Below are 22,919 nucleotides of genomic sequence, written 5' to 3'. Positions count from 1 at the left end.
ATACCTCTCCCCCATAGTATTGTAGATTCTAAACAGCTTATTTATGCAGATCACTTCAGATATTTCATCCCAAACAAAATGGACAAACACATTCATTCAGACTGATTTATTGAGATTTTTTTCACATTCTCAACTTTTTCGTTGTTTCCAGGATGAGTCTTGTGCAAGCCCAGCAAGTGGACAGTATATCACATTATATTTATGTTTAGCCATACCTAGTATGGCTCAACATATTGTTTTTGTTCACGTTCTTCTTCTTCTTCTTCTTCTCCTGCCATATCTTCAAATGGAATCTACTCCGTCATTTTTGGGCCAAACGGCCTGAAATTTGGCATGTAGGTAAAGATGGCAAATACCCTCATGCGATTTTTTTATTTTGTTGAAACAGGCATTAAAATCATTTTTATGGAGGTTTTTTGGGGCATTTTTAGACAATTTTTATATTTTGGGCTCCTGTGCCCTGGTTTTGCAAGCAAGTGACCTGAAATTCGGTACAAGGGTGCATTGAACATGTCCCTACAGGACTTCAATCACAATTCTGGTGTACATCACTTCAGAATGCTTCATTTTGGGGACTTTTGGGCCCATTTTCAGACCAAAAACAGGCCAAAAGTGATATCCCCGTTCCATGTTCTATAGCTATTTGCTGCTGGCCAAGGAATCCATGTTCTATCTAAGGATCCCCGCGTTCCATTTGCTACTGGCCAAAGAACGCGTGTTCTATTTAGGTCACCTGAGGTCATATTGCAGGAGCACACGCAAGCCTTTGCAGTAAGAAGCTCTTGGGGTCTCGCAGAACTTGTAGAGATAATTTTTTTGCACGGGTGATTTTGGAACAGTCAATTTATGCATCGGGAGGGAGATTGGCAAAGTATGATGCTCTCGCAAATGTTGCCTTTCTACATGCAGTTAATATTTCGATTTGCCCAGGTATTATTTTGGGACAGCCCACTTCTTGCATGGGGAGGAGTATGGCTAAACATGCTGTATTTGCTCAGGGGCAAATGACGGCCTTTCTAGTTTTTATAGGTTTTATTTAAACATGTGCCCCTGAAGAAACTGAAGCCTTTGTGAGGCCACTGAATACAAGTGACTGTAATGTAGTGTGTGGTCGTCATCCAGGTAGCATTTCACAATTAACATCTGATGCCTTCTTCACAATCATAGCCTCTTCCATCTTGTTCTTCCTGCATTTCGCACATTGGGGGCCTTTACAATTTATGTATTCATCTTGCCTTTTAGAATTCCCCACTTCCTCATTTTAATCCACAATAATTTCACTGTACGTCGTTGTTAACTACTTTCTGCATCTCAGACAGGGTCGGTACTGGTACGTCCAGCATCAGCAATTTCAAAGAGGTTTTTGGAGTCCAATATGTGATTGTTAAACAATGCTATATGTTTATCACAATTGTGACAGGAATGTATTTATAATAGTTTAAAACCTTGCATAGCATTGAAAATCCTGTCAACATTTTAATTAAATGCATCAAAAGGATTGAAGCTTTAGTATACATGTATACTTCTGCTACTTCTACATTAATTGTTTGCCATTGCTAATGATTCACAAACACGGCTGTGGTAGGTGTCTAGCACTACTACGGTACTGTAAATATTAAAACCTTTTCAGTGGTTTTATTGACACCAAGAATGTGCTTTTCCATTGTACTACAAAATAGTTTCAACAGTAAATTTACAACAGTAAAAACCTTCTGCCGCAGGATAAAACCACTGCAAAAGTAAAAGAATTTACAGTATGTATACTACTGTAACAGTTTCCCTAGAAAGATCTACGACAACAAGCTGACAATAGGAAGAGGAAGCCATCCCAGGTCAGCTGGATTCCTCCTGCACCAAGATGACATCGTTGTTCTCTATGGAGTAGAAGTTCAGGTCTCGCATGTCGTTGTCCAGCTCAATCTCTTGTTTCTCCTCTTGATCTTCCTACAGAAACGGAAGGATTTTGAATAACAAGGTTCTTCACACAAACACAGAACATAATCACCTTTAAATAAAAACAAAATCCCCCTGAATAGTTTCATCAATGATTGTAGATAGATGTGCAAAGGTAAGGTGTGACAGGTCATTCAGTGTAATGTAACCAGCTATTTCCGTGCTGCGTGCCTGGTATGATATGCCAAAGAGCGGTTAAACCGGCTTTACAGATACAGAATTTGACTTGAACTTAAGGGAAAAAAAATAATTTAACCAAAGTTTTGAGGTACATGTATCTACACCTAATGAAAGCTTGACCAATCACTGGTGAATTCTTACATAATACTTTCATTAATTATCAATATGAAGAAGCCTATTAACACAATACAATACATCAGGAGTAAAAGTCAGGGATGGCTTACCTTGCCACTGGTGTACGACAACTTCAGATCAGAAAAGTTGGCCTTGGTAAGTCGTTGGATCAAGATCTTCAACTTCTGCACTGTCATGGTACCTGTGGGACATACAATCAGATATTATTGTTTGTTTGTTTGTTTGTTTTATTTAGATCTCCATTAGTGATATACAATATGCACTTATAATTCTTCCTGGAGTCCCTTAACAAATAAATAAAATGAAACAAAAACTATACAATTGGTTAACTAAGAATTCAACAAAACAAATGTGGTGAAATCAAAAATAAACGTGAGAGGTCAGAGGTTAACATAACTGAAAACATAATCTGGATCTAGTAGACAGGAAACCAGAAGTAATCATAAATTACAAATATAAGTAACTTATTAAATAAACTGAGCATAATGTAAATATGAATGAAGAAACGCAAACATAATGATTAACATAAATTATAAACATAATAAACCGACTAATAATAATTCCAACTAAATCAAGCTTGACAGAATAGATATACAGATATTACAATAGCTAGTGCTACCTGTGGGATGTTAGGAACATTTGAAATTGGTAAAATGCCAATCAGCTTTACACTGAACTTTGACCCTTGTCCTGCTGGCATTTCTTATGCAAATTATTTCATTAAGTTGATTTCATAATCAGGTCATTTTCCCTTGACTTTTTCTGTGCTGCTGTGGCATAGTGGTAGTTACTTTAATTTGCATTCGGTGAGTTTCGCTGTGATGCGATGCGTTCAGCTGAAGAATATCCCCAACCCGTACATATACGGGACCCACATAAAAGTCCTGTAATTTGTAACCCATATATATAGGGGTACTGCATGACAAGGGTTAATTAAAACCGAAACAAAACAGGAAAGAGATTTTATATTGTCCTATTGTACCACCCTAACACATTCTGAGAATCCTGATCAAGTCTACCCTGACAGATACAAGTACATGTATTCCATACCTGGGACCTTCTTGTTGAACACTTTGTCCCCTCTTGATGGACAAACTATTTTCACAGCTGCACAGAAAGTTAAGGTTCAGCTTTTCAACATATTCTTCATCCTAATACTGAAAAATTACTGTTACAGGAAAGATTGTAAGCACACACACTGATTTTAGCAATTTCGTGAAAAGTGTGCACAAAATTAGAGGTGATCTCGATCCAGTTTAGCTCACTGAAAAAAGTCTACCCTTCCACTGGTTGTGACAAAGAAGAGAGATGCCATGTACAGTATTTACCAATTCATTGTACCAGGAAAATTTCCTACGTCTTTTCAACAAGCACTATGAACAGCGGATCTGATGGCTTAACATCCCGGCCCATAAGGACTGCAACCCTTTCCATTGCATGTCAGGTGCGTGACACAGCCGGGATTCAAACTCACGACTTCTAGGTCCAGACTCCAGAAGCAGAGTCACTAATCACTGTACTATGCATGCTACTAAATGTATCTACCTTCAAGTTGATACATGTACATGCGCATGTATGTCATTCCAGTAAAGGATACAAAGGAGAGTCTTCTTCAGAGCTGTAGTGACTGGTTCCAACTCCATCTTGTTTGGAGCACCGTGCTCTGAGAAGGCAAGAAAGAAGCTAAGATTAGATTGTGAAGTTCAAAGCTGCACCATCAATGTTTATGTGTATGCTCTAAGTAAGGACATGGTGCACACTGTGCATATCCCATATGTATCAGGTAGTGGTTAGCATCTAGTATATTACCTTTGTTTTGCATAATTACTGTAAAGAGTTACTGTACAAAAGTCATGTAACTGGGCTCAAAATAGTGGTTGCATGTGCACCTAATTGTTGACAGTGGATGCATCGGTGCAATCTGATATTTGCTGACATTCTACTTTATTTCATGTTGTGCACCCTAATTTTTTTCTGTGGACCTGCATTTTTCCCGGAAATGAATTTCGATCTCTGAAGTAAGGAACATTAATAGATGGTGATAACTGCAATGTGGATTGAATGAATGACTAAATAGTACACAAATTTAAATGAAAGAGTTATTGGTACCACTACTGACTTGCAATGATTTCTGCAAATCTTGGATGAGTCTGCTGGAACTTCAGAGAGGGTTTGTTCTTGTCTGGTTCTGGGTCTCCTCCAGCGGCCAGCCATTCAAGCCCGTATTTCTTAATGTAGTCAAACTCCGCAGTCTCCCGCTCTTTCACTGCAACCTACAGCAAACAAGATACCGTGAATAGTTCCATCTGGTTGGTGAGTGTTTTTACCTCAACGTTTCGGTGACTGTCACCTTCCCCAGGGCGATACTGACTGGTTATACTTCCACACTGCAGCAAGGTATTGCTATCGCAGTGTGAAGAATGCGGTCACAAACGTGACGTGCGGTTATTAAAATGTCGGCTAAATTATAAGTAAAAAACATGTGTACAATGAATGGAATACGTTAAACCCACCCTACAATGAACAAAAGTGTCACAAGAGCTTCATTCAAATCAATCATCAGACTCGATTGTCGGCGGCATCGATTGTTAATGGGAAAACAAAGTAATGAGCACCAAACGCACAAAAAACCTACAAGCAGATTGAATTTCAATTTCAATAAGAGAGCTAGGCAAATTCTAACTGAAACCTATGGAAATCATCATCATCATTTTGTGTACGTCTTATAATCAAATTGATGAAAATTTATCTCCATCAGCTTAAAATGACGTATTTAACAAGAAAAATTCATCACATTAGCTCCCAAATAATGAGTGTGACGGAAAAGAATTAAAAGCTGGAGACATCCCTAGGTTGGCCCAACATCTTGTGCTACGGGGAGGGGCCATTACAGCCCCGGACAGCTGAGTTTGCGTTACGCAGACTAAACCCGACCCACCTGACTCCTGTTGCAGACCCTCAGGCCTCCTATCCTTGCGATCAGCCACAGCCTCACCGCCATTTTGTCCGTATCCAGGCTCAGGACTGGGTTACTGCGACATTCCAACTCCTCCAGGCACTGCAACTTGTTCAACTCATTGATGTCCTCCCACTGAGGAAGGCACGAGTAGATAGAAAAACTGATGATTCAGAAGTGATTTCAATTGGTATTTGACAAAGAAATTAAGATGCGCCAAATAACGTTACTGTAATTCTTGTTTCTTTCACTGTAACTTTATGAACTTCACTATTTTTTTTCATGGCCACCTCTGTACCGTGACCTTATCATCACTGTCTGTACCATGAACTTATCATCACCGGCATGAAAAAAACCTCTAAACAGTTGCTATCATTTTTATTCCTTCAGACATCAGTTTTGTTAATCACTTGCAGCCACGGTGAAGTTAAGTTCAGTGAAAATGTTCATTTTCCTTACACCATGAAGATAAAGTGAATTATTGTAGTCAGACAAGAAACTGGATGAAATATGGAAACGGTCAAATTTTATCCAGTTGCTTGAGTGACTATCATTGGGCAAATCTTATTACCTGGATGTCTATAATCTTCATCAACATAAAGTCCTTATAAGAGCAACCCCAAAATTCCTGATTCCTGACATTCAATTGAAATATACCAGTGAGTATATATATACATACATGTAGACAAGATATATTTATGTCCTTCAAATAGGACAATCTTTTGCGTCAATTTTCCAAAATTCTACAAGCCATAATGATTGTTCTTTCTATCAAACTGTTATCATCAAAATGTAGTTCAGCTTTATACATGTAGCTTATTTTTTGCATGAGGGTAATTTTGGTAGTAAAGTCCATTTAGGAGAGAAGGGGAGTATAATTTCTCCTTTTCCTCTCAAATGTTGGCTTTCTAGCCTTCTTCTGTATCGTAAATTTTATTTTTTTTATTTTCCAAAGTCCAAAGCCACTTGAGGTTAAGTGCATGAAAACTGGCCATGGGTGCATGAGAATATATGTGTCTTTACAAGAGAGTAGGAGCAAAATGAAGAATGACACAATAGGTGCCATTTATATCAAAGACAAAACTTCAACATGTAAAATACACCTACATTTTGGAGCTTATTCCTACTTATGGAGATAGACTTGAGGCAGGGAAACAGGTCAGTTTTCTCACCTGAAATTGATAAAAGAAAAAACTTACCAACACATTTGTTACTCATGAAAATGTGCTACATAGCTTCCATTGGTTTAACCTTTAGCACGCTGAAGTAGCCATTTGGCACCCCATTCTCTATTGGTGTTACCGGTAGGCAGCAGGGAGAAGGTTAAAACATGCCTGATAAGGCCACATCAATTCAATGTCTTGGGTTTTATTAGCAGAACATTCAAAGAGAGCGGGTAGGCGAAATTTTAAAAAAAGGAGCCTTCGATAGAACTTAATACTACATGTACCAGATAAAGTCAAATCAGGTTGTTTTACATTTCAAAGTTTGATTTTGAACTTTGACAGCATGACTGAATGGAAAAACGTGAACAACTAGGAAGGGGTGCCAAAATAGAACTATATACTAGTACTGTAATTCTTGATTTGTTAACTGTAACTTGATTTTAGCTAATTTAACGGTAACTAGTCAACCGCTAAAATTTAATTATTGCAAATATTTCATCACTAATATTTGAGACGGTAATGTTTGTTCCCACCGTTGAAATTAAATGCAGTGAACTTGTTACTCCCTTTTCCCCCAACCGCTAAAATTACCGACCGCTATATTAAAGACATAGTGATTTACAGTATACAGGAGTAGCAGGTACCAACCAACACTCGTGTCTTTGAAGGCAATTCGGGTCAGGCCTGTATCGTTCACTATCAGGGTCTCCAGACTAGTTGGATGAAAACATATAATACTTTGAGAAACATACAGAAAATCTATGTTGCAATGCTGTTCATTTGTATGCTTTACTTTTGCCAAACCACAAGACTGCAATATACATGTATGTCACATTGGCATTTTGGTTAATATTTATAAATATAATGCATTGAAAAATTAATTCTTCCTCACAGGCAAAGTTATCTGTAACTCCGAAATGAATTGTGGACAAAATTGTTATAATAACATTGGCATTTCCATTTCTACTGTAACAGTTACAGTTTGAATGCGAACATTTCACCTAAATAATACAATACATGCATATTGATGAACAGTTTTTTTAACACATCCGCATGTACACATGAAGACAATTGGGAACCTCAATATGATTGAGAACACTGGCGGTAGGTACACAACATGTACATTGAATAACATTAACTGTCAAACCTGTACAAATGACCACCTTTTACTTGTTGGTGACCACCAGTGAACAGGTGGTCACTAGTCACAGTGGTGGTCACTACAGGTGGTCACTATAGAAAGGACCAGATTTTATCAGACCCCTGAGTGGTCTTCTTGGGCAGTTTTAACTGTCTTAAATTTTATACAAAGTCATGTATTCAGTAAAGATTTTGTTGCCACAAAGTTTTCTATCCACAATAACAACTGCCACATCCTGACCTCTTCATGCCCCCCAGTTTCAGCACTTCCTGCCAGTCGTGTAACAGGTTCCCCTCCAGGTTGAGCAGGGTCAGGGCAGGGAACTGGGCCCCCAGTCTGTGGGGAGAGGGACATTGTTATGAACCCACTCATTATGTCCTGTGAACTTCATGACATTGTATGAACACCCCTTTTGGAGAGTGGAAGAACCCTGAAGGGGTCACTCTGGTGCAGCGCTGTCTTCATATTTTTAGGCTTGTAATGACAGATTAAACAATGAATATTAAAACATTGGATCGCAAAGAATGAGTAGGACGGAAAAATCTAAAGCTGGAGACAGCCCTGTTCTGGTGTCAAGAGTCAGAGAGTGTGCATTAAACTTCTGTTTGCTCTCATGATCTTTGTCTGTCAAGTCTATGGAATAGGGTATCGGGACCGAACCTGGAGGGTTCTCAACAACTGGCGTCATGGACTTAACCAATCCTTTCTGAGAGTTCCTAGACGTACAAGGGAGTCAAGACCTATTGGTTTCCTTAGAACGGACAGTGTATGTGTGTGTGCACGCGTGTGTTTGTGTATGTGTCACTGAGTGGGTGCATGTGAGTGTGTGTGTATGTAAGCAGGTGCATGTGAGAGTGTGTGTGAGTGTGTATGAACTCTGTAACATTAACAGGATGGAAGACAATCAAAGAGTAAACTAGGTCTGCTCATTCCAATACTATTTATACATTTTGTAGTTCTTTTTTTCCAATAATGCTCGGCAATAGACACTCTCTTAAAACACAGCAGTTTTCTCGGAAAAGATGTTGGAAGATGTTGACAAAGTTTCTTACATATTTCATGGATATAATTTGACCCCAAAAAATCAGAAAGAAAAAAAAGCCAGTACCAGTACGCACCTATCTAGCACTGTGATGTTGTTGAAACAGATGTGGAGTTCCCGAAGAGCCGGCCACATGGAAGAACATCTCAGCAACTGGTCGGAAGAAAAAAGTGAAAGTGATCTGAACCGGTTTAGCTAAATAAGGAAGTTAATGAACACCTACCACCTTGTCTACTACTGTCTCAAACGCAAACTTTAAACCACTGCAAACACTCCATTTTCTCTCTACCTCGAAATTAAAATCACACAAACTTAAATGCATTAACAGTACTACATAAAAATTATGCCCGAAGGGATACATGAAAAATAGGCCTTGTTCTTAAAGTTAAACTATAGAAACGTGCCTTACCTGTTCTGTTTGGAGCTGGACTCTGTTGTAGAAAACAATCTTGACAGTCTGCAGTGCTGGAGACAGGCTAGCAGGGTCCTCTGGTAGCTCTAACATATTCTCACTAACAACAGAGCAACAGTGTGAGACATTCAACACAATTATAAGAAGATTATTATATTCAATTATCACATGGCCAGATGGTGTCGACCAATCAGAAGCCTCCATTGCCCACAATAAGTGGTCTGTTATCACGCCATAACACACCACTTATTGACGTCATGCCATAACAAAACCGTTGCATTTTGTAGATGGGGGTATCTTTTTGATGAATCTTTTTCTTAACCTTGTTTAAAATATCTTTATTGTCTTAAAATTCCCCCAAATGTCCTAAGAATACATGAAGAATTCATGAAAAAGGAAAAAAAATTTAATTCAAGTAAAATTCAAACGGAAGGACCAAAAACAATATTTTTCACACCCCCGCCGTCAAAGTGGAACCGGCCCAGATCAGGCGATCGTTAGCAGAACGCGTTCGAACGTCCGCCATAAGAGTACCACAGTTTTTCGTCAAGGAACTGTCAGACGCCGACTTAGAGTCAGTTTTCGGGTCATGGGAAGTTGGGGAAGACGCCCAGGAACATACTTCAGCAGCTGAGGGGCAAGGAAGCTGACGAGTGTGACCAACAAGAAGCAGCGGGCACAACTCCCCACTCATCACATAATTTGTATTTCCCGAAGTAGCAAATCATGGCAGACAAAGAAATCGCCCATGAAACCTCCTACGTTTCTACCCAAGAGGACCCCAGACCGGTATGTTCACGTTTCTGAGGGGTTTTACCTGACGAAAATTAAAAGTATTACTGGCAAAGTGATGTCGTCTTGTTCAAAACAAACGCCCCCCTCCCCATGGCCCAAGTCACGAACACTCTCTATAATCTTCCTGCCTGGCCGAATGGATCTACTCTACTCTACTCTACTCTACTCTACGTAACTTTCCGAAACCGATGTGTTGGCATCGAAAGAATTACGGTCAAAATCGCCCAAATTCTTACAGGTTTGTACCTACAATGATCTCGGCTCGATATGTGTACGCTTCTGTGGGATTTTTTTCCGGCTTGAGTAATAATTATCCGGGGAAACTACAACTTGCGGCAAAGGGGAGGTAAACATGTACGATTCTTACCACACCTAGGCGTCTAACAACCTGTCAATTTATAACCGTGTGGGCTCGAAGACAAGTCACCGCTTGTTTACATTGGATTATATGAAGATCATATGTACAATGGATTGATTTTACATGTATAGTATTAAATAAAGAATCTATGTATTATACAGAAATTTGTCTCTCTTATATGGGTCAGTTTGGATAGGCTTTGTGATAATAACGTTAATGACCCGCCTGTTCCTCGGTGTATATGGTGTCATAACGCCTGGTCATGTGCTATAACCACCTCATAAAACCACCTCGTTCGCTTCGCTCACTCGGTGGTTTTATTCGGTGGTTATAGCACATGACCAGGCGTTATGACACCATATACACCTCGGGGCGGGTCATTAACCCTTAATTATCACATAGCCAGATGTCGTCGACCAATCAGAAGCCTCCATTCCATATCGGTTATGACGCCATAATGCCATAAAAGTCCCACAAGTGGTGTTGAATGAATCTCAAGTGGTGTTCAATACATTGAACACCCGTTCACCTATTCCATTATGTAGGGGGGGGGGGGGTTATGAGGTGGTTTTGATCGGTGGTTATAGCACATGACCAGGCGTTATGACACCATATACACCTCGGGGCCGGTCATTAACCCTTTATTAGTTGTGGTTGTCCAACCCCCCTATAACCTCCTAATGGTCCAACAATCCCTCAGTCTAACGAGGTTTAGCTCATGATGACGATAATGAAGAAGAAAAACTGATGAAGTACAAAGGAGAAGCTCACCTGACATGAAGCATCTCCAGACAGTGCAACTGGGACGTAATTTTGGCAACTTCCTCCCAAGACGGGAGCAGGTTCTTAGACAAGTTCAGTTCTGTGATGTCTGGAAGGAAAGTTCGGAAGGATAGAACCATAAGAATTGCTAGTCATGACTTCCTTTTAAGACTATTTCTTACATAACAAACAGAGTAACCTCAAGATCTTAACTCTTTACTTAAGAACAGACCTGAGCTGCAGTTTGATTTCTTGCTGCTTGGATTTGTCACTTCATATTTTTGTCTAATTTGAAAAAAACGAAAACAAAAAAGGAAAAATCACATGCATCACTCAAGATATGAAACAACCCAAAACGGTAATATATTGATAATAACATATGGTTTTAATGTATCAAAAGTCATTCAACGATATGTTAATTAGCCATTACTATTAGTTTATTCTTTATTTTGTCTACCTGTTCCAGTAAATGCCTGCAAAAATCTTAGAACCAAATAAGTGTGGCCTTAGCTCAACAATTCTCTTTCATAAATCATTCTAGTTGCATGTATACTTTATTATGTGTTACATTCCAAACCCATAGAGCTGTTACAGTAATAGTATTGGATATCCTGAACAACTACTAGTATACTGCAGTACTCAGGACCTTACTTGGTGCGGTTGTCTGGAGAATGCCATCTGGTCCGGCACTGACAATCTTGTGGTCTCTCAGGTCAACTTCAATCAGCTTTTCATGGCTGCAGAAAACAAGTTCAAAGTTAATCCAGGAACAATAAAACAAAAGATCTCAACTATGCAGGCAGACACTTTGAGCATCAAATTTTTAAAGATTTGTAGCTATACTAGTGAATCATTAACTCCAGCTGCAGAAAGAAGGATTTGGACCATCACACACCGGGGCATGCCCCTACTCTTTTTCGAAAGGTGTGGTGGGTTCTTTAACGTGTGTGTGGTATGGCTCTCCCCAAACACAAGACCTCTATTTACAGTACGGTACACATATCATAAGATTAAGAAGAAGCAAAGCAAACTTAACCACATGGCTCAAACCTTTGTTGTTTGGACACCTTCTCAGCTCCAACCATTTCCACCATGACCTTTTTCGCCGACCTGCCGATGACGTACAGGTCTTCCTCGTTGACGCCCGTGTCTCCGTCCGACGCCAAACCGTACTTATCCTTCAGCGCCTCGTAACACGTCTGTCTCTCGGGGTCCACCTTCTTTTCACGGACAAACGAGCCTCCTGTTGGGTGCCTGGTCAGGTAATAAGAAAAAGAAAGCTGGTGTGTTATAATTACAGTAACATCGAAGGGTGGTTATACCGGCTATACATAGATACAGATACAAAGAAAGAATTTCAAAGTGTTCTCGAACCAGTTGAACTAATCTTCTACTAGTCCTGACAGAGAAGAAAAATGCCATGTACAGTTGAGGTAATCGTCCACTGGTCATGACAGAAAAGACGGATGCTACATGTATATGTATAGTATTTACATCAGTTCATTGTACCCGGTGATTAATCTGGCTCTTTTCAACAAGTAAAATGGACTCTGGATCATGGATTTAGGCACAATCCTATAGCTAGAGTTTCCTGGACAAGTTACATATATACAGTACTTGTGTTCAAATGTAAACTTGTGTTCAGAAGAGCTGTAAGTTACCTGCAATGGAAGTACCTGACCCCTTCATGAGCTCCGTCATGTTTGCCTCTGCTGGGATCATCCCACTCCACTCCAAACCACTGGCCTAGTGCACGTGGGTTAGACAGATGCTATCATAATGTATATAGTTTCTGATTCATTACACAAACACACAAATACATAGATGCACACACACACTGTGACACACACACACACACACACGCACACAAAGAAACATGCACACAGATACAAACACACACACACACATAGGCACACACACACACATAACAGACACATCTTTGGGAATGAAGGCAAGTCCTGTAGTGTAGGCCTGTAGGATCACGGTTTGTCACCTTTGCAACGGGGAGTGAAGCCTGAAGGGAGGTACCCCCTCCTGTTGCAAATTATTGGGAGGAGGCGGGGTCTGGTCAAAGAGGAGCTTAGCCGTAGCGACTAACGAAGGGAGTTTTTTCTTGATATTACATATACTAATCCCTTCTTATACTGTATATGTAATATCAAGAAAAAACTCCCTTCGTTAGTCACCACGGCTAAGAGGAGCTAGGACTAGGAGGGGAGGCTCCCCATTATTTTTTTAGGCTCTCTGGTGCATAATTTCTAGTACTTTCTTTTTTTGAGCAAAATGATAAAAGTCCCAACACTGATTTTTGCGGTTTAATTCATACATGTAATTAACTAACAAACAAAAAAATTAGGTCACCCGAACTGTCATGACGAAGCCTTTCTTTCCCCAATTTGGCCAGTTCTAACTTTACCAGCCTTTTCTGATCAAGTCGTTACTGTGTATGCTGATGACAAAAAGATAACGTGACAAAATAGAAAGCTCGACAAAAACGTCTAAAAACAGTCAAAAACCAGCCAGCCCAACCTCTGCTTGGAGAGTAAACAAGTCGCACGTACCTTTGGTTGGCGGCACCTCTCCCAGATATCTCACCGTCCCGTAGTTTCCGTCACAGATAATCCTGGAGCCGACGGTAATGTCTGCCATGTTCTAACGTTACTCGTACTAACACCAGTGACTTTTCACACTTAACCGGCAAATAAAAAACACACTGGTCACAACTGAAAATAGAACTTACGCGCTTTGACCTGACCCGGAAGTAAAGTATGGGACATACCACTCTACTGATGGGGGTTCAATGACAAAAAAATTGTAGAGTTCCACGACTACATACCGCCATAGATTGGCCTGCTTATTTGTTTTGTAAAACACTTTTGTGCTTTAGCGGCAACTTCAGACAGGTTTGCCAGCATGTATGCAGAACGCAAGCATTTAAGGTCATGTTTGTGTATTTAAGGTTAATATCTTGAGTACAGGTTTTCTATAGTTCTCACTCACTCACTCTCCGGTTTTACTGTGGGTACCAGAGTCATGAAAAACAAAACAAACTTGGTAAAAAGTAAGTATCTTCAAGTGAGTTCAACTATTGAAAAGCTCTATGATCTCTGCCCCAAATATTACCATGAGAGCCATTGATGACTTACTGTACTTGTATCCTTCCAGACAATGTGATGCTGAATCTCTCACCATGAGGGGAAACATTTAAGTATACATGACACTGAAAACTTGGTATCCATTCATCCATCTCAACATGACATGTAGGTGTAATCAAATGAAAGTTAATCTATAACTAGTAAATTTACATTGTAGAGAATCTTAAATGCTATTTATGTCCACAAAGACAATAGCTCTTGCCAGTAGATGTTTGATTGGTCCTCGGATCCTTCTAAGTTGAGCTTTAGTTTGAGTGCAGAAATAACATTTCAAATTCTCTACAATGGATGTATAATGCTGGGTTAGATTACCCAAAAATAATTCGTGTACAACATGGTATTTTTCTGTTTAATGAAAAAAAATATATCTGCTCCATACCTCTGACTAAATATCATAACTACATGTCCAAAAGAAATTCAGATATAGGAATAAAGTCCATGTAACATTTACAATTAATAAGGAAGGTACAAACAGAATCATGTCAACAATGAATAAGGAATGTTTGCAACTAAACCTGTCCATTTTCTATTTATAGTACATCAATCTTATTCTTATTTGGTCCATATAATTATTTCCTGAAAGTAACAAGGTACATAATGCACACCAATGCTTGGTCTAATAGTCCAAAACCATGGCTCAAACCTACTATCTAAAAAAGTTTCACCAGCAATTTTTTTTATTCTTGTGGTACCGTAAATGCAGAAAAGTCCCCAGCGGTATTATGTTCACCGTTCCATTGTGTGACTGTAGCGCTACTATTGGTTCAAATGTAAACTCAAAACCACAACGAACACTCCATTTTTCTCCCTACTGTGAAATTACATCCCCGAGAAAATCTCTGCATTTACAGTACATGTACTGTATTATCTTCTGTGAGCTACTGTTATTTGAGAAGGTCAGAAGATATCTAAATATCCAAATATGGTTGAGCTATGATTCACTTAAATGCAAATAGTTGCATCTGCCTCCATTTTGGTATCCCTATGACGTTACAGGAAAATGCTTTAGATTGAAAAATAAACTACCGTATGAGACCGGTTTACCAGTCAAAACCCCAAGCAAGTTTTCCTTCTGTTTCAAGAAGCAAATTAAAGTTTAGAAGAAACCTGTTACCATCTCAAAAGTTTATGCATCTTCATAGCAAAAAGATTCTTAACTGCGTCACTCCCATATTACACTACATACAGTTACAAAACACAAATAGAATACACTGGTATTAGTCTCCACATGAAACATCACTGACTCACTGTAAAGCAGGCATTTCCCATTTTTAGCCTCCATAGCAGGATCTCTGGGGCCTCTTGGGCTTTTGCTGATGACTTCTTTTTGTACTGGGTCATTTGTACAGCCAGCTCGTATCCATTAGGCCCGGTAGAGCCTGAACCAAAAACGGCGTCAAAGAAGTCATCAGCAAAAACTGTATTATAAGCCCCCCCCAAAAGGTCTAGAGAGCTTGCTAAAGAGGCCATCCCATTTTGCACAGAAAGCAAAAACAAAGCTGTGTTAACACTCTATCCCATATTTGTCAAAGTTTCTGAGAATAATCCCCAGCTGTAGCTGCACCTTCCCCATGGTGACTGTGGTCAGCTTGTACCTGTCTGCACCTGTGTAAACAACATCTGGATTCTTCAGCTGCGGACCTCCACCTGAAAGACGGGGGGCAAAAGTTTCAAACATCCCATGCAGCAAAGAGAAAGTGATCTCAAACCAGTCTCACTGAAGAGCTAATTTTCACTGTTAGCGACAGAGAAGACTTTTTGTCTTCGAGTCCAGTGAGCGGTGGATGACTGATTAATGCCCTGTTCTAAGAATTGCAACTCTTTTATTTATTCATTTATTTATTGTCCATGTTACAATATATTACACTGACTCTCAAGGCAGTTTGGCTGATATTGGAGAGTCAAGAGTTATGAACAGACAAATACATAGGCAATGGAAATTTACACATCACTAGTTGAAATAGTACAATTGCTACAACAACAGTCTGTAGTAGCATTGTAGCATGCATGTTGGATGTGCGACAACAACCAAGATTCCAAAATATTCCGTATTTGCCTACCGATGAAGTACTGTGATATCTGTTCCCTGAGTGACCCTGCCGGCCTCCACGTGACACACTCCAGGCTGTGCATGCCGGGCGACGTGGGGACGTGACAGAAGCCATAGCCGTACAGCTCGTTCCTGCCGTAGGAGTCCTGGTGCCACACCTGGAAATGGAGCTTGGGCCAGCCTGCATGGAAACAGTTACAGGATAATACTGTAACATTAATGCATTTAAGTTTGTGTTTTTTATTGTGCGCTAAGGCAAAAATTTAGTGTTCGAGGAGGTTTAAAGTTCGCGGCAGCGCTATAATATCTAGTAGCTACAGTTGCAAAAATGTTTGCAGTGGCTTTTAGTTCGGGGTGAAATGGTCGCCGTGAACACTGGGAATATAAAACCACCGCGAACATTTCTGCATTTACGAGTATTGTAAATGCCTTTAACTTTTAATTTTGCAGATAGCCTTCTTGGAGTGACAGAATCAATGATTTCAGGTGACTAACTGTTCCATTGTTTTTTTTGGGAAATGTGTTTGATTTGTCTAGCAGGGCGTATCTATATCTATATCTCTCTCCCACTCCCTATCTAGATACTATCTATCTAGATCTAGATCTAGATAGATAGATAGAGATATAGATATATGTCCTTTACCCTGTAGACCTTTTGTAGAGAAGTGGATGTCGATGGGGTGGGACCAGTTGGCACCCTGCTCATCCTGTGGGTTGTCCACCTGAGTCTGACCTTCTCTGCTTCCTGATAGAATCTTCCAGGCTCCTCCTAGAACACAAACATGCACAACAATGTCAATGACCTGTGATGAGGGGGTACGCTGTTCACATTTGGGACTACACTCTTCACAATGCAGCAGCGACACCTAGCTGCAGTACCAAGCAGAGCTAGCCAGTAAACAGTATTACCCTGAGGAAGGTGACAGGTAATCACTAATTGGTAAAATGTCTGTTGGTAATATCAATTGGTTGTGCATGAAGAAAGATTAGAACTTATCCTGTGACTTACATGTACATGTACTAACCTGATGAAACTATTAGACTGGACTTTTAATCAAGCTTGACAAAAATGTTATTGGGATTGAATTTCTGCTTATGTGCCCGCATGAGGCAAACATTTTCTCCTAATACTACCTAGTAATTAGGCCTCCTTTAAACTAGATGTAGCAATCGTTGAGTGACCATTGAGTTCATCACCAAAATTTGATTTGTTTGACCCTTGATTTTATAATTGGAATATGATGCATGATGTAAAAGTATGATTCAAAGACAACAAAACATAAGAGGATTTGTTCTTTATAAAATTCATTGAGTGACCTGTCAAGTGTTTGGTTGCTCAGCAGTTACAGCCTCTAGTCTAGTGAAAAAGGGGCTGTATGTATTGTGCACCTATGAACGATACCTGAAGACGATTTGTAGACCACCTACCTGCATGTACTCCCCACTTACAGAAAAGGCTGTGTTCTGGGAAGCCACTCGCCCCGACAATCTGTCCTATCACGTGAACCTCTGCCATTTCTATTGGGGAATGTTACCTGAAGAAGGGAATAGAAATTTAGTCTTAAACCTTTACTTTAGCACACTGAAGTTAGCCATGCATCCCAAATTATGGCTACCAATTCTCTATCGGTTATGGGATTAGCAGGGAGAAAGTTAACAGCAGGGAGTAAGATTAAGGTAGAAGTGATAATCATCAATTCATCATATACAGCATAATAATATTTGTATGTTTCTTCATTTATTTATCATTTACAATAGCTGATTTGTAAGGGAGCCCTTTACAAAATCATAACAAAATTGGGATACTAGTAGGGAAGAGAAATACTTACTACGTATTATCCTATAAACGTATGTTATGAAAAACTTGACATCTCAAGAGTCAAAAATCAACCTTGGATTTCCATAATTTATGAAATGCTGCAAAATGTTTCACGGTTACGTTGCTGGCAAGAAGTTATGAAAACAACTTGCATTTGTGTTGCATGTTGAAAATCACGTTAAAAACGTCAGTTATCGTGAATCATAAACATTTCATCAATAGTAGGTTCAGGAGATTTAAAAAAAAAGGTATGGTTCTTACAGTAGTAGAATCAGGAACCTTTTGAATTTAGTTACTAGTAGTATCCCAATTTTGGTGGCACCAACCACATATTTTGAGGTCAAACAGCCATAATAAGTATTCTTCAATGAACGGAGACGTTTTAAAAAGTAAAAGAATGGCATTTGGGTACCTTTTAGACCTTCTGTGTCAAGATCCTTCTCTCCAGGCACGTCTAAACGCTGACAAAGTGTCTATGTTACTACTAAACACTTTCAGCTGACAAATATTCCATCGCCATTTTCTTCCGGTATCAACAATGTCTTGCAGTCTTGTGCGCATGCGTCTGAATAGGCTGTCGTAAACTTCCTTTTGATTGGCCAAAGGAACTTAAAGCAACCAATCAGGAGAGGTGTAACTTTTGCGCGGGTAGTATGACCTCCGACCCCTGGAAACACATGTGGACTTGGGGACCAGGTGGAAAGACTGCGTCTAGAAAACCTCTTCATTCTTCTTCGTTGACATGTGGTAAACCTCATTACGCTGAAGAAACAAGGAGTGTGTGTGCATCTGTTTAAAGGTAGGTGCGATCCGAAATTGAAGCATTACAATGACGCAAATGCCCAAAAGTCACCGGTTCCTTTCTAAATTCTGGATCTCATCATCATGTGGATCTGGATACCCTGGATACCCAAAATGTTGATGAAGTCGCCGTCATCATAGCCGCGGCGACTATTGGATGGCCTCTTTTGCTTTAATAGGGCTAATGTATAAGACTGCAAGCAAAAGAAGCCCTCCAACAGTCGCCGTGGCTACCGTCAGCAATAAATAATTAGACATTAAACAAGGACAACAACAACCGTGACAGTGGAGGCAGCTTCAGCACTGGAATCCCTCCTGTCAGCACTGGAAACCGAGTGCTGAAACCAGAGTCAACACTGGACTTCCTGAGAAAGGCCCAGGTCTGGAAATCCAGTGCTGACAAATAAGCCCATTCGTAATTCCGACTACGCATGTGCAGTGTCAAACTCAAAGGTGAATTAGGCCCCTGGCTTGTAAACAGTTCTCGTCTCGACGTTGTCTAGATCTGCATAACAACGCCCAGAAGGGTTTTGTTTACGTCTCAGGGGCCTTTACCTTTGACACTGCACATGCGTAGTCGCAACCGTGACCAAGCTTATTGGTGTCGGAAAGTCTGAATTAAGAATGGGCTTATAATATGCTCATTTACCATTCTGAGTACGCATGTACATGGACGTCAAAGGTGAGAGCCTATGAGACATAAACAATACACGTGTAGACATTGTTTAGCAAATCAAGACGATGGTGAAGACAAGAACTATTTACATGCATCCCTACGTACCTCTTTAGGCTATGGAATTTTAATATGTCAAACTCATCATGTCATTCTGCACATAGCTGCCAGATGGCGCTCCTGATGTGGGCTCCTTCTGTGATCATGAAGTTTCATGATTCTGTATACCCATCTACTAGACAAGTATATTTTTTTCTTAAAAAAAAAACAGAACAATAACCAAACCTAACTTAGTTTATGTCTTGGAAAGCTTAGGCCTATTTAGACATTTGGTATTAACCACTGTTGACATTAAAAGGTTATGTAACAGTGGGGGTTCAAGCGCCTCCAACTGACCAGTCTAACTGCTGGTTTTGGCGTGGGTTCGAATCTCGGTTGGGATCACTTGTTTCTACTCGCTCCTTTGATTTGTTTCACTGGTTCCCACACCCGGGCCTTGGCGGTGAGAGCGCCAAATCCTAACCACTAGACCATATGGAAAGTGACCACCTCTACATAAGGACCATCTTGCCAATGGGACCGCTTTTTGGTGGTCCTTCAGATAATTTTTTTCCATTGACACATAGCCTGGTATCCAAACCTATTATAGCTCCCGAGTTTGTTCTGTCCTCTCCGCAAATAGGAGAGGACAGCAGAGACTTGGGAGCTATATAATAGGTTTGGATACCAGGTTGATTGACACAGGCATTAAGAATCCTGTCTGTACACATGCATGTGTACACCAGAATATACTGGGCCCCTTCTTGGGCAGTTTTGACCGTAGCTAGAAGATCATGATGATGATGAGAAGATCATCTTTATATTGAAGACTCAATACAATGCTAAACTTTCTTCCAACACTAAGTTATTCACGAATCAAATTTTCAACGACCACTGTTGCTTTCTTCTTTAGGATCAGTAATGACCAATCAATGTCGAACGTAAACTCGCGAGAGTTACTGACATGTGACTTTATTGACATGTGCCTTTACGGATACGTGACGTCAGCAATTGGTCAAACGTATACATAGAGGCTAACTTTCACTGTCTCTGTTTTTACATGCCAGGAAGTTTATAACGCCCACTGACTTCTGTCTTTGTCTCACTCACAGGTGTTAATACAGCAAGTCCGCCACACCAACGTCAACATTAACAATGTCATGGTCACTGAGTGATTCTGATGAATCGACCAATCCCAGTCTGTCACCCCATGGAGAAAGGCAGTATGAAGAAGAGGAAGACTGCACTGGGGAGACAAGCAGGATAGAACAGGGGAGGGGCAGCAGTGGTGGTCAAGCATCAACTTCAGGATCAGGGGACAGCAGTGGCGGTCAGGCCAGGCCTTTGGGATCACGGGGTCAAGGGTCCGGTGATGAGACAGGACATCGTGGGGGAAAACAGAAGAGAAGCGCTAAGGAAGACCAGAGGCCGGAGTGTCAGTACGGGAGGCAGTGTTACAGGAAGAACCCCGCCCACTTCCAGCAATACAGACATCCAGGTACTCCAGATCAGTGACTAAACAATAGTCCACAGCAGTTCTTGTATTTCATAAACTTTGAGGTAGTGATGGGCAAACATGTAGGCCTTAAAGGCTTTGAGGCCACCTTCACTAGTACTGATGTCTGTGAATAATCAGAAGTAAATCATGGCTGAAAATCAATTTTTTCACTTTTCACAGTTGTTGATTAACAAAAACTAAATTCTAAGGCTTATAACAGTATCTTTTTTCAATCTTTATGACAACAGTGGACTCTTCATCCGATGAAGAAAAGTCATCACCACCTCACAAAAAGTTGAAAACAGGGTCCCCATCAGCAGCTTCATCATCATCATCGTCATCATCATCATCAACACATACAGCAGATCCTGGGCCGTACACCTTCTACCTGACGAAAGTCTCCGGCATTGCTGCCAAGTTTAATCAGACTGGAGCCATGCATATCACAGGTAAGATGTGTTTTATTTCGTTCGCATGTACTTATTTAGGCTTTTGAAAAGCCCTTTCCTCAAAAACATGAGATATGCATATGAAGCAAGAACATTGAGTAAAACACAACTCAATACATAAAACTAGAAGTTGGATGATGGAAAAGTTGATGTAAAAGAAGACAAGTTAGTGTATGATCAATTATGAAAATCTAAGCAATCAATAAAAGTGTGAACAATATTGAAAATGTTACAGTTTTGTAAGTGAAAATGAGGTGGATGCTCATAGTCATAGATAACGTTATGTGCAGTCATTGAGTTGCTGTAAATGTACATGGAGAGAGATAATAATAGTGTACTTCTTTTGGTATCAAGTTACCGTGTAGGAGGTAGCCTTCAGTTGGTTTCACTACACATGTTTTATGATATAAGACAGTATATTAACTACATTTATACGTAGGATAATCAATACAATTGTGTTGAAATAGATGGTGGTTTGACGGACTGAAGTTTATTTGACAGGGCTTTTTGAGATGGACTGTGGGGTTAAGTTGCGGATAATTTGTTAGAATGCCATGTTTGTGATTTATCTTGCTCAGCATCATTCACTGTCATTCAATATGTCAAATGTCATCAACTCCCTCATGTTGCTCTAGTTTGTATCATAATTAAGCTACACCAGATAGTTGTCCTGGTGTTTGGATGGTCGCAGAAAATACTGTAAATGCAAAAATGTTCGCGGTGGTTACATGTTCACGGTTTTCGTGGCAAACTCTTTATCGCGAATTTGAAATCACTGTGAAAAGCCATTCCATTGTGTGACTGTAGTGCTACAGTGCCAGGCTACTATCAGTTTTAAACGCGAACTCAAAACCACCGAAACACTCCATTTTCTCCCTTCTGCGAAGTTAGATCCCCGTGAACATTTATGCATTTTATAGTAAAGGAAACAAGGGAAACAAACCCGAAGCTAGATTGGAAGATATTTGCGAGCAGTTTGACCCACAATGCGACCTCCACTTCAAATTAGTCTAGATCTGTGGTGACACCGTTTTCCTACTGTATTCGGACTGTACTGTATTCGGACATACAAGCAAACAAACAAACACACAAACAAAAACATACTGAAAACAAAACCTCCATCCGTGAATAGCATCTGCTTTAAGACCATAACACTGTCGTGCTATTCTCTTCCCACAGATATTTTATCAGCTGAGAAAGGAAAGCTGCTGGCCTCAGCTCAGGTAAGCTGCACACACATGTACAGTGCACAATCATGAAACTTTTAAAAGTTGTTTTGCAAGTGTTAGATTTAAGAATGATGAGAATCTTTTTGTAGAAATGACATAAAAAAGATAAATCCACCATAGATCCATCTGTTTGTACTTTCAAGTTATGAGCTTCAGTTAACTTTGTGCATTAATTTGGTATTTATGAAAAATGTATTTATAGTATACATGCAGTCAATATTTTGATTCTGTTGAAATTTGAAAAAAAAATCAATCTTTAAGGGTTCGAAAAACCTGGTTGCCCAGTTACGCTGCACAACCATGTTT

General features: G+C 40.0%; 3 protein-coding genes across 3 annotated transcripts in view; 1 reads left to right on the top strand and 2 right to left on the bottom strand.

Moving 5' to 3' along the window:
- Positions 1 to 1,026: 1,026 nt before the first annotated feature.
- On the bottom strand, positions 1,027 to 13,666 carry LOC136432544 (tubulin-specific chaperone E-like). Its single transcript, XM_066423906.1, has 16 exons — positions 13,462 to 13,666; positions 12,562 to 12,646; positions 11,951 to 12,154; positions 11,552 to 11,637; positions 10,910 to 11,009; positions 8,983 to 9,085; positions 8,650 to 8,726; positions 7,772 to 7,867; positions 7,039 to 7,103; positions 6,332 to 6,396; positions 5,207 to 5,359; positions 4,388 to 4,541; positions 3,866 to 3,931; positions 3,319 to 3,375; positions 2,358 to 2,449; positions 1,027 to 1,944 (listed from the first exon to the last, which is right to left on the bottom strand). Exons 1-16 carry the CDS (start codon positions 13,547 to 13,549, stop codon positions 1,834 to 1,836), a joined length of 1,602 nt encoding a protein of 533 aa, XP_066280003.1. The 5' UTR covers positions 13,550 to 13,666; the 3' UTR covers positions 1,027 to 1,833.
- Positions 13,667 to 14,390: 724 nt separating this feature from the next.
- Positions 14,391 to 18,477, bottom strand: LOC136432543 (B9 domain-containing protein 2-like). The gene is made up of 5 exons (XM_066423905.1): positions 18,337 to 18,477; positions 17,534 to 17,640; positions 16,749 to 16,874; positions 16,116 to 16,286; positions 14,391 to 15,702 (listed from the first exon to the last, which is right to left on the bottom strand). Exons 2-5 carry the CDS (start codon positions 17,619 to 17,621, stop codon positions 15,560 to 15,562), a joined length of 528 nt encoding a protein of 175 aa, XP_066280002.1. The 5' UTR covers positions 17,622 to 17,640; positions 18,337 to 18,477; the 3' UTR covers positions 14,391 to 15,559.
- A 99-nt stretch (positions 18,478 to 18,576) lies between these two features.
- The window catches only part of LOC136432539 (tyrosyl-DNA phosphodiesterase 1-like), a 58,192-nt gene continuing 53,849 nt past the window's right edge, over positions 18,577 to 22,919 (top strand). The window contains exons 1-4 of the mRNA XM_066423899.1: positions 18,577 to 18,723; positions 20,550 to 20,935; positions 21,184 to 21,384; positions 22,564 to 22,607. Of these exons, the coding sequence (XP_066279996.1) occupies positions 20,593 to 20,935; positions 21,184 to 21,384; positions 22,564 to 22,607 (588 nt within the window). The 5' untranslated portion in view covers positions 18,577 to 18,723; positions 20,550 to 20,592. The remainder of the gene's footprint in view (positions 18,724 to 20,549; positions 20,936 to 21,183; positions 21,385 to 22,563; positions 22,608 to 22,919) is intronic.

Source organism: Branchiostoma lanceolatum, chromosome 4 (genome assembly GCF_035083965.1).
Source record: "Branchiostoma lanceolatum isolate klBraLanc5 chromosome 4, klBraLanc5.hap2, whole genome shotgun sequence".
NCBI lineage: Eukaryota > Metazoa > Chordata > Leptocardii > Amphioxiformes > Branchiostomatidae > Branchiostoma > Branchiostoma lanceolatum.
The sequence above is the reverse complement of the archived record's forward strand: the minus strand, read 5'-3'. Positions and strand labels throughout refer to the sequence as shown.

Coding starts and splice junctions, on each gene's coding strand:
- LOC136432544 (XM_066423906.1), bottom strand. CDS start 13,549: ATGGCAGACATTACCGTCGGCTCCAGGATTATCTGTGACGGAAACTAC. Junction 3,376..3,865: donor TCTGAAGAAGACTCTCCTTT/GTATCCTTTACT, acceptor CTTTCTGTGCAG/CTGTGAAAATAGTTTGTCCA. Junction 1,945..2,357: donor TGTCGTACACCAGTGGCAAG/GTAAGCCATCCC, acceptor CCGTTTCTGTAG/GAAGATCAAGAGGAGAAACA.
- LOC136432543 (XM_066423905.1), bottom strand. CDS start 17,621: ATGGCAGAGGTTCACGTGATAGGACAGATTGTCGGGGCGAGTGGCTTC. Junction 16,875..17,533: donor TAAGTGGGGAGTACATGCAG/GTAGGTGGTCTA, acceptor TTTGTGTTCTAG/GAGGAGCCTGGAAGATTCTA. Junction 16,287..16,748: donor CTCTACAAAAGGTCTACAGG/GTAAAGGACATA, acceptor GTTTCCATGCAG/GCTGGCCCAAGCTCCATTTC.